This window comes from Chrysemys picta, chromosome 8 (genome assembly GCF_011386835.1).
Source record: "Chrysemys picta bellii isolate R12L10 chromosome 8, ASM1138683v2, whole genome shotgun sequence".
In the NCBI taxonomy this organism is placed as follows: Eukaryota; Metazoa; Chordata; order Testudines; family Emydidae; genus Chrysemys; species Chrysemys picta.
In genome coordinates this window covers 76,988,733-77,005,126 of record NC_088798.1, presented here as the reverse complement: position 1 = coordinate 77,005,126, position 16,394 = coordinate 76,988,733, and the positions used below count along the sequence as shown (strand labels likewise).

General features: G+C 49.1%; 1 protein-coding gene across 4 annotated transcripts in view; it reads right to left on the bottom strand.

The window, feature by feature from the left end:
• ETF1 (eukaryotic translation termination factor 1) overlaps positions 1–9,211 on the bottom strand; it is a 39,059-nt gene extending 29,848 nt beyond the window's left edge. Inside the window, exons 1-3 of one of the 4 annotated variants that reach the window (XM_065554841.1) lie at positions 9,053–9,178; positions 8,858–8,965; positions 6,706–6,785 (exon numbers count right to left, since the gene is read on the bottom strand). Coding sequence is in view for 1 of the 4 variants with exons in the window: in XM_005312392.5 (XP_005312449.2) it covers positions 8,858–8,965; positions 9,053–9,207 (263 nt within the window). In the remaining 3 variants the exon portion in view is untranslated. Of the gene's footprint in view, positions 1–6,705; positions 6,786–8,304; positions 8,467–8,857; positions 8,978–9,052 lie in introns of those variants that run through there. The other 3 variants (XM_005312392.5, XM_042850760.2, XM_042850761.2) reach the window with 3 other exon arrangements.
• Positions 9,212–16,394: the final 7,183 nt, after the last annotated feature.

Here is a 16,394-nt window from a genome sequence, read left to right as displayed (position 1 = left end):
TATTTACCTGCTGACGCAGCAGGTTCAGCCGATCGCAGCCCCCACTCGCCGCGGTTCGCCGTCCCGGGCCAATGGGGGCAGCGAGAAGCAGCGCGGGATGTGCTGGCCGTGGCTTCCTGCCGCCCCCACTGGCCCGGGACGGCGAACCGCAGCCAGTGGGGGCCGCGATCGGCCAAACCTGCCGTGTCAGCAGGTAAATAAACTGGCCCGGTCCACCAGGGTGCTTACCCCGGTAAGCCGCGTGCCAAACGTTGCTGACCCCTAGTCTACAAGGTGCCACAGGACTTTGTCGCTGTTGGCCTCTGTTGCTCAGAGTTTGCCCTGCTGCAGCAAGGTAAAGCCTATTTGCTTTTTTAACAAGTTCCACAGCTACACCTGGGGGTAAGCACAGCAGCAGAACCAATGGACAAGGCTCTGGTCAGTTTGCACTTTGCTACATTTTGACAGAGCAGCAGCACGGGCACTGGAGCTGGATGGCTGCAGTGCAGGCTCAGGAAGACAGAACTGTTTACACTCCCGCTCACCTTTGGGAGCTTTTCCACAACCACAAGGGACGCTAAGAGGAAGGCTTAGATTCTGCAAAAGTGGATGACATTCAGGGAAAGCTGCAGACTCAGGACTGGGAAAGTTTCCTATTCAAACTGATATAGTGAGTTTTCCAGCTCCCACTCACCAGGATCCAGAGGTGGGGCAGGGTCAAGATGGAAATGAGGATACCAATTCAGGCTGCAAGGGCTTTGGTTGTGGGAAGAGCACTAAGTGACATTGACTTGGTGTATGGCCAGAAGTGTGTGTGCAAATGAGAAAGGATACTGCAGCTTTTTCCTTCTTAGGCCTGGTCAGTATAGTTGTCAGTTGCGGGGTGGGGGTGTTACTGAAATAGCGATACCAGTACAAACCCGCATGTGGGTGCAATTATACTGATAAAAAGGTGCCTTATACCAGTTCTCCTATCCATCCGCCCAACACAGAAATAGCCAGGGGGGATCCACACTAGGGAGGGCTGTACTGCATTAACTAGACCAGTGTAGTTGAGGCAGAATAACCCAGCGTTAACAAGGCCTAATGCTATGCCTGCTATTGGTAGAGTGAACCATTTACAGCCAGGAAGAGCTGTTTCAATAAGTAGTTTAAATACTCATGTTGCTGAATTTTGATATATTCTTTATTATATTCATCAAAACAGACAAGACTGTCTCTCCAGTGCACACCAACAAAATGCCAGCATGCCCCTACTGAACCTTTTCCTTTAGCTAGAGCCCGGTCCTCACACAGGACAGGAACTAGGCCAAAGTGTAAAGGGACATCTCACTCAGAACGGAGTGCCCATTCATTCAGGAGCAGAATGTCAGCCGTTCAAGGTTAGTACTATGCAGCATAATCCCCACTAAATAGAAGTTATGGGTCATTTGTTAAGAGGCCCGTCATGCCAATATCACACTATTAAATCTGCCTTTTCTCCAGAGCCAGAAGGGTATGTGAACTTCCAAGGGGCCCGCAAAGTTTTGCCAGCTCATAAGACTGGCATGGTACAAGCATGCACCAAAACAATGCATGTAAATCTGATTCAAGCCCTCCCAGCTTTGACAGTGTGCTGTTACCCAGAATGGATTTCAATTAGTGTCGCACAGGACTGGAAAGCGATGGCAGCCTGAGGCTACTCCTGTAACTGGGCCATTCCACATGGGTCAGTAAGTTGCCTGATGGGCCACAGGAAAATTCAGAAACAATGGCAGCTTTTTGCAACACATACTGGGTACTACCTTTGTTAAGTTATAAGTCACCCAGCTAGTGTTCAAGTATAACCAGTTTTGAAACAGGTCAGCTCTAAAGTGTGGTATTTTGCAGAAGTTCCTGCATGCACCTTTGAACCTCAATCTTTTTACCTCACTTTGTATTTACCCTGTGTTTATTTTCCTACATGTAAGACACGAAGAGACCTGCTGGATAGCATCCCTCTTCCTGCAAGAGCCTGCACTGCTTTGCCTTCATGGAGTTGATACAGATCACTAAGCCTCCTCCCCCCACCCCAATGGTTGGTTTAGTTCTTAGGATTAGTTGCAGAATTGCTTCTGAACAGGTCAATTTCTCTTCTTGCTATGAAAGGAAGTATCTGCTTTAGTTCCCAAGTGAACCCCTCTCTTTAAGTAAATAGCCTTAATTTGGAAGAAATGCAAACCTGAATCATGGGCCAGTAAAGCGACTATACAATCCTGGAGAGCCATGGGTATTCCAGTCACTTCACCAGCTACTGCCCTCAACTCTTACCCACCCATTTGTCAGCCTTACTTGTGTTTGCCACCCATATCAGCCCCCACAACACTCCTTTCACGTTTCTGCTTTGCCCCCCATTTCAACAACAATTTGTAAGAACTATTTCCCCTGAAAGGGAATCCCTCTACTTGGGTGCAGAGCTGCACAGATGTTTGGCCGGAGCAGAGCTTATAAGCCCTGCAGGAGCAGTTTCACTACAGCCGTCCCTTCATCACCCTTCTCTTCCAGCCCTAAAACGATGGATTCACACAAGGGCTCACAGGCTCAGCAGTCCTGCATGCAGCTGTTGAAGATGATTTGCTAGCTAGTCAGTGTTCATCCTCACAATCATCTCCCTTCCCCCAAAATACCCTCAGTTTATCTGATGGTTTTAGGTGGCCAACATGCTCATGTCATCAGGCTCTGCTGTACAGGCACCAGCAGAAGTGCTCCTGCTTTCTATAGGAAGGACAGCTCCTCTATCAGTCCTCCTTTGTACTCCCTTACTCTGGGTTTGAAAATCCATTCCCCCGCCCAGGAGGGGACAGCAGCATCACCTAAGTTTAATAAGAGCGTGATCAAGATGGTTTGCAGAAACAGAGCCACTATTCAGGTTTACTAAGAAGCAGCAGTTGAAGTTAATGAGTCTGGCAGTTTCACAGCTATCTAGTTCAGTACCCTGGTCACCAAGAAAATTCAAATATCGTGTCAGCTTTATGCTGCTAATGGGAAAGCTGTGAGCAGCAACAGAGGCAGGCAAGGGAATTATTCAAAGGGGGAGGGATGAAAAAGGATCAACCAAATAAAAAGAGGCTAGGGAGGAGTACAGTGGCCAATACCATTTCTCTTCTGCCCTCTGCAGCAGCCAGACCAGAGGATAGGAATGACTAAAGGAGTGGAGAAACTGTCCCACTGCTGCAGCAGCCAGGAGGCTCAAAGAAGAGAGCTGCTCTCCCAGCACATGGAGGATGTGAAGAGTCAGTTATACAAGAACGCAATAGCCAAAGATGATCCAAAAAGATGACCAAGCACTGCACCTTGGTAAGAATTTCAGCACTCTCCCCTTCCCTTGCAGCTGGAGATGACATGGGGCTGGGTTTCTCTCCAGGATACTGCACTCACCTTACTGGCCCCCAGCCCCTGTCTGCCATTGGCTAGTAGAAGTTTAGTCACCAGGGTCACAAGTACCTAGGTTTTCAGGCCACGCCTGCTCTCACAATAAGAAGCAGATAGCTTCTCTCCCTCCTTCATCACTCCCTAAGGGACTGCCTCATTAACTTTTACAAGATTAATCTGCAGCTCGTCTAACTTGGAAGAAAGGGGAGTAACTAATAAGACATGGCTAGTTTGGCCTGTCAGACACTCCCTGACCACAGCTGTTCCCTTCCAGCAGCAAAGGGAAGAGAAATTTGATTCAATGGGTACTTACTAGCCAGATGCTGATGAGAAAGAGCAGGGTCCAGGGACAGCACCTTGACAGGAATTCCACCACCTTCCCAGGAGCTGGTATTCTCTGGAATGTTGCCCCAGGTGTATCTGGTGGGACCCCTCTTTTGTACTGGCCTCTGCCTAGTCATCTGGTAAATATGGAGTCCTGTGTTCCATTCCCTCAGTTTTCTGGCCACATCCCTGCTGCTTACCTCATCTATTCCACAGACATGATAAAAGTATTCCCTGGCATCGCACTCACTTATTAACCCTTTTGGGAACACCCTGCAGATTTCACTAAGCTGTTACAAGTGGTCAAAAAAGAGCCAGAATAGCTTTGCCATCATGTGTCTACTTATTACCTTGTGCTGTACAGACCTAGACCCACCTCAGTAACACCCAGCACATGGAACTAGGACACTGCTTTTGGTTACTGTTTACCGCATCTCCACCCTTTCTTACTAATACACTTCTGAGTCCCTGCCCTTTGCATCACCCTGTTTCTCCAGGACTTTGCCTGCCACCCACCCATCCTAGAATTCTCAGAGCTGGTCCTCCAACTTCACAAGGAAAGGAAATGACTCCTGAGGTCAGGAAAAGCCTGTTCCACTGGTTCAATTCTCTTGTGCTAAAGAACTTAGCACTCCTAGGTCGAGAAGAGTTGCTGAGCCTATCCCCATCTGAGGGGCTGTATAAGATACAATGTGTTCAACAGGGATCACCTTACAGGTTCCTGCAACCAACACATTAGAGCATAACTTGTCCTGTCTACACTAGGCTCTTTACAACACGATGTTAGTTAACATATTTTTAAAAGACCTCTCTCAGTCTCAGACACTCTAAGTTAACATGTGGTAACACACATATACACCATGGGTATGTCTACACCAGCAGTTCTCAAGCTGTGGGTCAGGACCCCAAACTGGGGCGAAACACCATTTTAATGGGGTCACAGGCTGGCTTAGATTTGGTGGGGCCTGAGGAAGAAGCCCGAGCCCCACCTCCTAGCGCCAAAGCCTGAGGACTTCAGGCCTGGGCAGCAGTGGTCAGGTTACAGGCCCCCTGCCTGGGGCTGAAGCCTTTCGGCTTCAGTCTGCCTGTGAGGTTCGGGCTTTGGCCCTCCCCCACTCAGGTTGGCAGGGCTCAGGCTTTGGTCCCCCTTCCTGGGGTCGTGCAGTAATTTTTGTTGTCAGAAGGGGGTCGTGGTGCAATAAAATTTGAGAACCCCGGTCTACACTATGGAGCCTATGCCAGCATAGCCGTCAACATACCCATAGCATAGGTACAGCCTACACCCACAGAAGTTTGTCAGCATAGGAACAGCACCTCCCTGAATAGCGTTAGCTACATCAACAGAAGCCCTCTTCTGCCAGCACAACTACATCTCTACCTCGATATAACACTGTCCTTGGGAGCCAAAAAATCTTACCGCGTTAAAGGTGAAACCGCATTATATCGAACTTGCTTTGATCCGCCCGAGCACGGAGCCTCCCCCCGGAGCACTGCTTTATCACGTTATATCAGAATTTGTGTTATATCAGGGTAGAGGTGTACATCTGCACTAGAGGATTTGTTGGCATAGCTGTGTTAGTCAGAGTGTTCTTTTTTCCCCACCCGCCTGACCAGCGTAGCTATGACAACAACTTTTAAGTGCAGACCAAGCCAAAGTAAAATCCTAATGAAGACATGGTAGCTGCAGTTCTAACATGTGTTGCAGAGCTAGATGAATCCTAGAATCCGGTGTTTCCCAGACCTGCTAGCACAAGTTTAACTTAAAACTACTTTGTCTTCACTAGGATTTTACTATATATTAGCCAACACAACACACTCCTCTTCCTCCATCCACTGCGTCCCTTATTTCTCTAGTCCACAGCCTGGTGCTTTGCACCAACACTTTAGTTAGAGGATATTATCCTTTGTGCAAAACTCTTTTCCTTAACTGCATTCACGCTGCTGGTTTCCACGCTGCCTTTTTTCTGAGGCTTATGTTTAGCTGAGATCTCTCACTACTAACCCTTGCAACAGCCATCTACTGCAAACAAAGAAAATCCAAAGAACTGCCTTTCTGGACTAAACCTGCTTATGCCAACATACTTTGAAACTCTGAGCACCAGAATGCTAGTAGTACATGATGGCTAGTAAATGTTCCATGCAGCCCAGCTATGATCAGCATCTCTCTAAACAGTGAGGGTCACTAAAGCACAGTGGCTGACTTCACAAGCAGTTTAACAGGAAACTCTAGTGCACACCTGTACTACCCCCCCATACCTGCTTAGTTTCCTACTGCATTCTGAATTCAAAGAAACAAGCTGTCTTCATTAGCTACACAGGAGCTCTAATACCCATAGCTCTCCCAACCATGCAGGGCTTGAGCTAGTGTGTTAAAAATGCAGCAGAGACTTGGATTGGCCACCTGAGCGCAGACTCCGGGAGGTTTGTGGCCTCGAGCATCCAAGCTGCCTGGGCTGCAATGTTCACACAGCTAGCACTAGTGACTCCCCCCTGAGCTAGGAGGCTCGCTCCAAGCTGCACTGTAGACATAGCTCAGGCTCCTAGGGAGCCAGACTAGATAATCAGCAAAAATATGCTGGTTAGTCACATTAACCCAAGACCATAACAACCCACCACCCCCAGGTAAACAAACTCTGAATAAGAGCTCAGTATCAGCTGGTGATACTGGAACAACTGGAAGGGAAAGTATCCTACAGATTCCTGAACTGGAACAGACATTCAGTGTTCTAGATGAGTGTGGGTATGTAATGGCTACTTCACTATACACACCTAAAAGTTTGTCTCTTCTACCAACAGTAGTTGGTCCAATAAAAGATATCATCTCACCAACCTTGTCTCTGTAAGATCAAGAGAGTCAAACAAGGGGTGAAGAACTGACTTCTTTTCAACATCCAGGCCAAGCAGCTTCAAACAATTTTCCTTTTTTTGCACTTAAATTGTTAAGAAAAAACATTGGAGAAAGGGCCTGAGGCACAGATGGACTCAGCGGCTTATAATATAATATGACCATACATTTCTGAGAAGGGTTAGCTGGCAGCTTTTGGGGGAGACAGGGGTCCTCGTTCTCTCACGAGGAGTCAGTCACTTTTTGGCTGTGATAGTAAAGAGGAAAGTTCCCATTAGTCACTCACACCAAAGAAAGTAGAGGCAGTATATGAAGCTCTACCTAGCTGACCGCAGAAGAACTGAGCAAAAGTCCAGTCCTGAGCCCCCTTTTCTCCTGACTGCCCTTTCATCTAGGGTAAAACCTAACCCAGCAATAGGACTGTCTGCACAAGCCTCCGCAAACCCCACAGACTAGAAGCTGACGTTCTTAAAATCCAGCTGACATGACAACTGGGCCATTAGGTGTTCCTAGCTCCACCCCATTCAAGAGGAGGGCTGTGCCCCTTGAATGCTCAGCTTGATGCTCTGCAGCCACCAGGAAAGGCAGCATTCAGACCATTCCCCGCTTCCCTTAGATGCGCAGGATTAGTCTTCAGTGCTGAAAAACACAGAGGACCTGTGGTGTTTCTATGGGCAAACAGCTGTAGACTGCTTTTGCTTAATGAAGCAAGTCACAGACCTACCAACTGCAACACAAACCTATTTCCTAGGCTCACAGTGGTGCTTTGAGGAAGATACTGCACTTCTCTCCCCCTCCCCCATAAATAAATAAATAAATTCCATGCTTTACTTTTGTGATTAAAGTTTTATCAGTGTCTCTCTCAGGGACCACTTCACTCTCCCTTCCAGCCCCACTTGCTTGCATTTAAAATACTCCAGCCTTTAAACACAGATTTTTATTTTCAGCCCAAATCAACTGAAACATTGAAGGCACCTGCTTGTTTCAACAGTCTGTTTAGACACATTATTAGAGGCTGCTAAAGATTCCCTGCCTCCCTTCCCCCCTCCCCCCACCCCCTTCCCAGCTGGTGATACTGGAACAACTGCAAGGGAAGGGAAAGTATCTTACAGCTCCCTGAGCTGGAACAGACATTCAGTGTTCTAGCTTAGTGTGGGTATGAAATGGCTACTTCATTATACACACCTAACATTCCCCCGCATTTTAGCTCTGCTGAGAAAATGCCAGCTTTTCGGAACTTCGTCTCAAACCAGGGCTGACCAAAATACATACCACATGGCAACTGCCAGACTTACTCAGTGATATGTGCACATCTCGAGTTACAAGCTACTAATGCTAGGATAGCTTACTTTCTGCCAAGAAAGTATCCAGTTGCTATTAGTATATGCCAGCAGCTAGTTAAGGTATCACAGCCAGCTTAAACCTCCTTTCCCCTCAGTTATCAAAATGCTCTTTGTATCTGGACTCCCAAAGCATCACATGTTGCGCATTTCTGAACTCCTGGGCAATTTGGAGAGCCCACTGTCCTAGATCCCCAACTTTATCTAGACGCCCATGCAAATGTTTAAGGGAGAATGCCACGACACACAGGGAATTTACATGGGATCAAACCATGGAGCCATCCAGTCCAGTATCCTGTACAGCAGCGCTCAATACTTAGTTCTTCAGAGGAAGCTGCAGGGCACCCTTAAAGGATTATTATGGGGTCATTTGTCCGCATGAGAAGACTCACTGATTTAAACCCCAAGGCACGAAAATTTAATTACCTTGATCAATTCCACCTCATGTTTTGTGCCACCCTGGCCGTCCTCACGGGACACCTTTGCTTTCAGATCCCACCAAGCAGTGGACCTTCCAATCAGGAAGCCGCCGGCCCGTCAGCAGGGCTCCAGCACCGCTGAGCATAACACGATCGCCCCGGTACTGTGCCGCCGCCAGCCCCGGGAGCCACGCATAGCGAAAGGAGGGCGGCCTAGTAACCTGTCCCTCTGACCCTCATCGTCCAGGGCGGAGCAGCCTCGGGGGTCCACTGCCAGGGACGCCTGGCGCCGGCGAGACCCCCTCCACGCGGGTGGGGCTCACTCTGCCACGAGCGATTCGCGCCCGGCCCGAGTTTCGGTTCAAATGCTGCCCCGCGCAGGCCAGCGGCGGGGCCCTCCCAGGACCAGCAGAACGAGGAGACCGAGCCTCCACCCCGCCGGGGACACGCGGGAGCGGCGGCCGCCCGCCTCCTCCCAGGCGGGACAGGGGGAGACCCCACCCGGGCCCCCCTCAGCCCCGGCCCCGCACAGGCCCCGCCCGCTCCCCGCCGCTGCTCACCCGCGGGCCGCCTCCAGGCTCTTGATGAGCTTCTTGATCTTCCAGATCTCCACGTTCCGGTCGGCAGCGCTGGGGTCGTCCGCCATCTTCTCCTCCTCCGCCTCCTCCCTGCGGCGGCCGGGCCGGCGGACACACAGAGCACAGCGGTTAGTCCCGGCCCGCGCGCCCCGCGACCCCGCCCGGAGCGGCGCTCACCTCAGGCCCTGTCCCCCCGGCAGCGGCGGCGGCTCCTCCCTGCGCGGCGGCGGGGGCGGCTCGGGGCTCGCGGCGGCTCTGACGTCGGAAACCGGCTTCTCTCCCCCTCTCCGCGCTGCATGTGTTGCAATCCGCTCACATGGGGCCTGTGACATCACTTCCGAGGGACCCCGGAGAGGGCGGGGAGGAGAAAAGGGGGCGGGACCCTCCGACTCCGCCAATCGGCGCCTTTCAGCTCGCTCTCCGCCATTGGCTGGTCCCGCCAGGCTGCGCTCTCCCCATCACTATTGGCTGACTACTCAGGCCAGCCTCCGCCCCCTGTGCAGCGCATGTCGGGGTTTGTAGTTCCCTGGGCCGCGAGGGGGCAGAGCTGGTCACAGAGGGAGAGGCCCGGATCTCGCGATGTCTCAGCAATGCCGCGTCAGGCCAAGCGGTGGCTCTTAAAGGGCAAGGCGCACGTGTGGGGAAGCATCAGCTGGCGCGGGAGGGACTCGCTGCCGGGCCAGGGCGGGGTTCTGCCCACGTGGCGGGAGCTATGGGAGAAGAGCTAGGTCACAGCAGCCTTGCACGCCAGCCCCAACCCCGCTGGGACAGTGCCACCCGTCCCACCTAGATGCAGACGGGGTCCGATCCTTCCCTGTGCTGCCAGGGCCAGCCTGGTTGCCCCATGCCACAGGGTTGAGAGCAGGTGGCAGGATCAGACCCCCCTGCATCCTCCTGTTCTCACGGGTGTGTGCCTAGCTGAGTGTAGCGAAACCATGCAGTCCAATGGAAATCAGTGAGCGCGAAGCATCTAAATACCTTTGAGGAGCTGGGCCTACCTAGCTCTCCTCACACACACACACACACACTCTCCAAACACAGAATCATGTTAGAATCACGCTGCTCAGGCAACATGTTGTCACGGGCACAGAGCACATACTTGGAATGCCACTTCGTTCTCACTAGTCATTATTTACCATCATTCCTTCCCAGCGGCCTCTGCATGAAAACCGGAGCTCTTGTTGCTACTTTTCCGCCTATATGGAGCTACTGTCTCCCACACATGGAGCCATAGAGCAGTGGTTCCCAAACTGGGGTTCGTGAACCCCTGGGGGTTCACGAAATGTTACAGGGGGTTCTCGGGAAAAAATTCCCTAATGGCGGACAGAGCTGTCCCTAGGGACCCCGGGCAGCACGGGATCAGGAGCCCGGAGCCCCTGGACTTCCAAGAGCTAAGCAGATCAAAGCAAGCGTATCTATCACACTGAGGAGATTTAAACTTCAAGACTCCTTATAAGAAATGGAAAGGGAAGTGGATATTTTTTGCTGTTTTTAAAATTAAATAGGCAGCTAGTATTGTTTTTAAAATTATTATGAAGAACAAGTTTAAGCTTTGTTATAACATGTGTTGTTTGCTTGAACTGCTCATAGGGTGACCAGATGAGATGAAGAAAATACTGGGACACCGGGGTGGGGGGCAAAAAAAAAAAAAAAGCCGGCGCAAAATATCAGGACAAATTGCATCCCGTCCGATCTCTGGGACAAACAGCTCAAAATCGGGACGGTCCCAATTTTATCGGGACATCTGGTCACCCTAACTGCTCAAGACCTGAATGCTTGTATAAGAGGAACTCTTGGAGTTGGCTTCTTAGATACCTTCATGCTGTTTCACATCTGATACTCCTTGATGAAACATAGGAGCCTTGTCTTATAACAAGCTTATTCAAAGTGATACAAGCTACGAAAGTGAGATCTTGGAAGAGTATTGCCATTTTCATAATGTAATAAAAATACTATAATGATAAATAATAATTAATAATAAATAGTGTGTAATAAGCATGTCATAAACAAATTTTATATTTGCAAGATCACTGCTTTTATATTTTATTCTCAGGTAATGGAGAAAATCCCTGGAAATATTCTTTTTTAGGAGGGGGTTTGCGAGACCTGACATTTTGGTGAAAGGGGTTCACAGGTTGTTAAAGTTTGGAAATCACTGCCATAGAGCATAGGTCCATCAATGGCTATTAGCCAAGATGCTTAGGGACACAACACCATGCTCTGGCTGTCTCTAGCCAGAAGCTGGTAGTAGATAACAACAGGATGGATCACTCAATGATTGCCTGTTCTGTTCATTCCCTCTGAAGCACATGGAATTGGCCACTGTCGGAAAACAGGATACTGGGCTAGATGGATCATTGGTCTTACCCAGTATGACCGTTCTTATGTTCATAAACATCCACAGAAGCGTGTCACACACCCACTCAGTCACTGATACTTGGAGAACAGCTAGTCTGACAGTTAATGTGGCCTGACAGGGACATAGTTGCACCAAGTTCCCTATGTCAAAATGACTACACACCAGCTGGAAAACCATTATCCTTGCACCACAGATTCATTAAGGCCAGGAGTCACAATTATGATCATCTAGTTTGACACTGCATCATACAGATCAGAGGACTTCACACAATAATTCACCTCCATTGCAGGAGTAAGAGGAATATGCAGCAGGGGCCTGTATTTTCCAGCTGCACATGTCAACTTATATATGATCAACAAAAGGCTGTTCTACTCAAAGATTCCTTGTCCAGGATTGGCCCTTAAGTTACTGAGCAGAGCAAGAGGAAACTTGGTCTTGCAGTGAAGACACTGGACTGGAAGTCAGGAAATGTTTCAGTTTCTAGCTCTGCCTTAGACAACCTGCATAACCTCGCGCAAATCAGGCTGCATCTGCCCTGGAAAACTGCACCATTGGTAGCTGAACCAGTAAAAGAGCACTGTTGTAGGTACCAACCCTGCAGTGTACTGTCACTACATAATCTGCTTTGGGAGACAAATGGTTGCAGTTTTGACCCACATCCATCGTAACACTACACTACACTGTTGCAATCACAATGCTCTGCGAGTATTTATTTCACACTTCCTGCTACAGCTCCCAGAAGCAGTGGGTTTCATTTAGCCTTTTGAGGACCCAGTGAGAACTGGGAGTGAAACAGCCTAACTCTCAAAATTCCCTGGGAACTCTTATCGGTCTCTTGGTGTCAGCGTCTTTTCAAGCCATTATCTCAAAATGGGAGCCAGAGTAAATGTTTAGTTGCTCAGAAAAAAAATAGATTTCTGCTAATTTTTTAAAAACCATCCTGAAGTGCCTGAGGCGGCTTTTGCAAGGTGTCATAGACCCAGAGACTGAGGTCAGCTGCTCGTCACACTGCTCACTAGTAGGGGCTGGTCAGGCTCCCAGCACCACTGCTGGAGCCTCTGGTGTGCCGCACTCGTGGCTAATGTCTGCCAGGTGGGGCACTGCTTTTGAGTGTGGACAGTGACCATAGGCAGAGGGGACCATATTCTTCTTGAGATCTGAGATGACAGCAGCTTGCCCTGACATTATGCCCCCAGAGCATCTGGATGAGAGCCCCATGGAAAAGTTTTATGTGTGCTGCTAAGAACCTGGTATATTTAGTAACATACCCAGTACCAGTCCTGGAAGAGGGATGCTGGACAATACAGGACACTGGAGCCAAACATGTATCTTAATGGACTTTTTTATTCTGTAGACCCATACAGCCGGGTCACTATCAGTTACCAATATTCTGCTGAGCTCAGCCATTCCTACAGGCCGTACTCCTGCATTCTTAGCTTAAATACTGTATAAGAACCACATTTTGCCTTTCAGCTCATGATCTCAAAACTACTTCTAAACACTCATAATTAAGGGATGCTCTATTCCCAGTTTGTACACCTTTTTAACTACTTTGAGTTAAATCGGTGTAACCCCCTCAGTCCTGTCCACAAAACACTTGCCAGCTAGGTTACAACACAACCAGTTCAAAGGATCTTAAAGGTGTTAAATTGCTGGAGGGGGTTCAATGGCATTCAGCTAACTTGACTGAAAAATTCACCTTTTTTGTCAGTGTAGGCAGGCCCATAGTGTGGACATTCTTAAACTGGTTGAATAGTGTCCATACTAAGGGTATTACACTGAGTTAATGTAATCAGTTCAGAAGCCAGCTGACTTAAAGCAATGCACAACATGTGTAGACCAGGCTCATCCTATCAGATCCATTTCACAGATAGATGCAGTGATGAATGCCGATGAGGTTTGTCTGTGGGTATATACACACTATGGAGACTATATTGGCATAGCTAGTTCTCTGTAACTATGCCAGCCTAACCCCCTAGTGTAGATGCAGACTACAGTGATGGAAGGGGGTTTTCCATTGGTGAGTGAACATCACCTCCCCGAATGACATGAGCTATGACGACGGAAGCATTCTTCTGTCAACATAGCTGCATGTATGCTGGGGGTTAGATCAGCATAGCTATGGCGCTCAAGGGGTGTTTTTTCATACCTCTGACCCATGCATCTATAGTGACCTAACTTTTAAGTGTAAATCAGGCCTGAGGTCGTGCACTGAGTCTGCAGCAGAGTTTAATAATACAACCCAGGAGCCCCAGCATCAACCCTCCACTCTACAAATCAGTCCCTCCCACAGGCTCCACTCCTTAGCCCCACAGAAAGCCTACCAGAGCTCTGAGTTGTCAGAGTACAGTACTGTTTTCGGTATCTCTGCTGTCAGGCTGTAAAGTTCCACGGGATACAGGTCAACCTCTATCACCTTTGTCTGGCTTGTCCTCGTCCATCCCTCCACGAATGCAAGTCGATGCCACACCATTCCATTTTGTACAGAGCACGTTCTTTCCATTTCTGGCAAAAGAGTTTTGTCATTGGATCAGCCCAGCGGGTTTTCAGTCTCCCCAGCAGCCCATAATGATTCATGTTAATGAGCTCTCTTTTCTCATGCTCCTGCTTCTGCGGGTCTTACAGATTTTGCAGTGCCTCAATAGCTGCCATCAGCCCAGGCCAAAAGAATACCCCCCTTCTTTCTGGAAGCCTTAAAGACTTACTGGGATAGGGATTGAGCTCTGCAACACTGGATCCTAAATTCAAGGCGTCTGATCTCTTATGGCAGCAGGGCCAGTTTACTATACTATAGCCTGCTGTGAACTAGCCACTGCCTACTGCTTCCCATTGCGCTGTACAGACAAACTTGCCACAGAGCCTGTGCAGGGTGGCAGAGCGAGTGGACGGAGGGATTTATTTCTCAGATATCCACATTGCACGTTATTGAACTGCCCCCATTCCTCCTAGATTTGCACCATGATGCATGGTCGTTGTGTGGGCATAGGGCAAGGATGGCCATGGCTGGGCCTGATGGGTGCCAAAGTCCAGTGCACAGCAGTCCTTTTGGGCAGTGTCTTTTGCCACTAAGCACCTCTGTGGAACGCCCCCAGATGGACGGCTAGCTGTGACATAAGCAGGGGAACCTGTCAAATGAGCAGTCATGAACAAGTGACGCCAGTACTAACAGGGTGCACTGGAGCAACAGAGGCCACTGCTGTCTCTATAAAATGGCACAAATGTCCAAAGCTGGCCCTGTGAAACAGCGAGTGCAGGCTGCCATTCAATAAGCCGGCTGTGGGGCGAAGAATAGGGTTCAAACCCCCAAAAACTGGCTACACTTGATTCATGGGGTCCTTGTGCAGGATTAGCCCCAAAGTTATACTGTGATAACCTGATCTAGTATTCCGCAACTGCCATGCAAGCTGATTGGCCCTCAGTGTGAACCAGATGTGTGAATTTGGCAATTACAGGGATCGCAGAAAAAGAAGATCTTGGATGGATGAGGTGGTAACCTGGGTGAATCAAAAGAACCATTCATCCACAAAGAGATTAGCAGAGAACTGTACAGAATGGGCCACCATGGCTGGAAACCTCTTGTGGTGGAGATGCCATGAAAGAAAAAGGAATTGACCTTTGATTGCTGAATTTCCTGGCTTTTTGAGTTTAAATTCCGATCGTAACAATAGACTGATGAAGGCTTTTATTCATGAGTGTCCATGTTAATTTCTAAGGTCAGAGAAATCAGAGCAGGGTCCGGAAGAGCTGAGACCTTGCATATATCTAAGGCCTTGTTTAGACTGCCAAGCTTTTTTTGCCAAAAGGCAGCTTTTGGTGACAAAACAGTGGATGTGTATACACTGCAATGCCACTTTCGGTGATAAAATTCCTCAGTTTCGGTGACAAAATAAAGCCACCTCAAAGAGAGTCATAACCTTTTCATGCACAAGTTCAGTCGCCAAAGTGCCAGTGTAGACATCACGCTTGATTTTATTGCTATAATTGGCCCCCAGAAGGTGTCCCAAAATGTCCATCATGACTGCTCTGGTCAACAGTTCCAACTCTGCTGCCCTGAAGCCAGGTAAGCAACTGTCCGCCCCTCCTCCTTTAAAGCCCCGGGAGTTTTTGAAATTCCACTTCCTGTTTGCTCATCTTCCCAGCTGACCATGGTGGCTCCATGCAGCAAACGCTCTCCTGCTTGGACTAATGGGGAGCTGTTGGATCTGCTCAGCATTTGGGGAGAGGAGGCTGTGCAGTCCCAGCTGTGCTCCAGCCATAGGAATTTTGATACTTACGGGCAGATTTCTTGAAGCTTGCACGAAAAGGACTATGATTGGGACACACTGCAGTGCACAGCAAAGATCAAGGAGCTGATACAGGCGTATCAGAAGGTAAGGAAGGCAAACCATTTTTATAAGGAGTTGGACACTATCCTTGGCTGCGACCCCACCTCCACCGCCAAGAATCCTGTGGATACTTCGGCGGGGCTGGAGCTGACAGAAAGTGGACCTAGCTCTGAGGACGAAGTCATTGACCAAGAGGTGGAGGAGGATGACAATGTGGAGACCATGGCAGGATTGCCCAGTGGTTCGTCCAGTCAGGAGCTGTTCTCCACCCCGGAGGTGTCTAGACAGTCTCGGCAGTTGCAATCCAGCGAGCAAGAAGCGGGAGAGGAGACTGACGATAAGTGGTTTTGCTTTGTGAAGTGCGGAGGTGGGTTGAGGGCATAGACATGTACAAGGCTGGCTGTGTTTCTGTGGGCTGGACATTTCCCCATGCAGCTAAACACTATGGCAGAACAGGATGTTGATGCACACCGAGATTTCACTGGAATCGTCCAGAAAGATCTCTAGGAAACTTTCCTGGATGCACTTGCCAATCCTCTACTGGAGGTTCCTTGGCAGAGCTACTTTGTTCCTTTCCCCATTGAAGGAAATTTTCCTGAACCATTCTGCAATCACTTGCGCAGGGACCAAAGCAGGACATAAGTGAGCAGCATAGGGACCGGGGTGGAAGCCGCAAGTGTGTAGTAGATGCACTCTTTCATCCCTGTTAACCTCAGGAATGAGATATCTGCCATAATGACCCCCGCCTGTGGAAAAGGGTGGGAAAATTTAGAATATTGTCCCTAGTCAACTGCACCACGACTCTTTCATATTGATTATCTCCCCATGTACAATG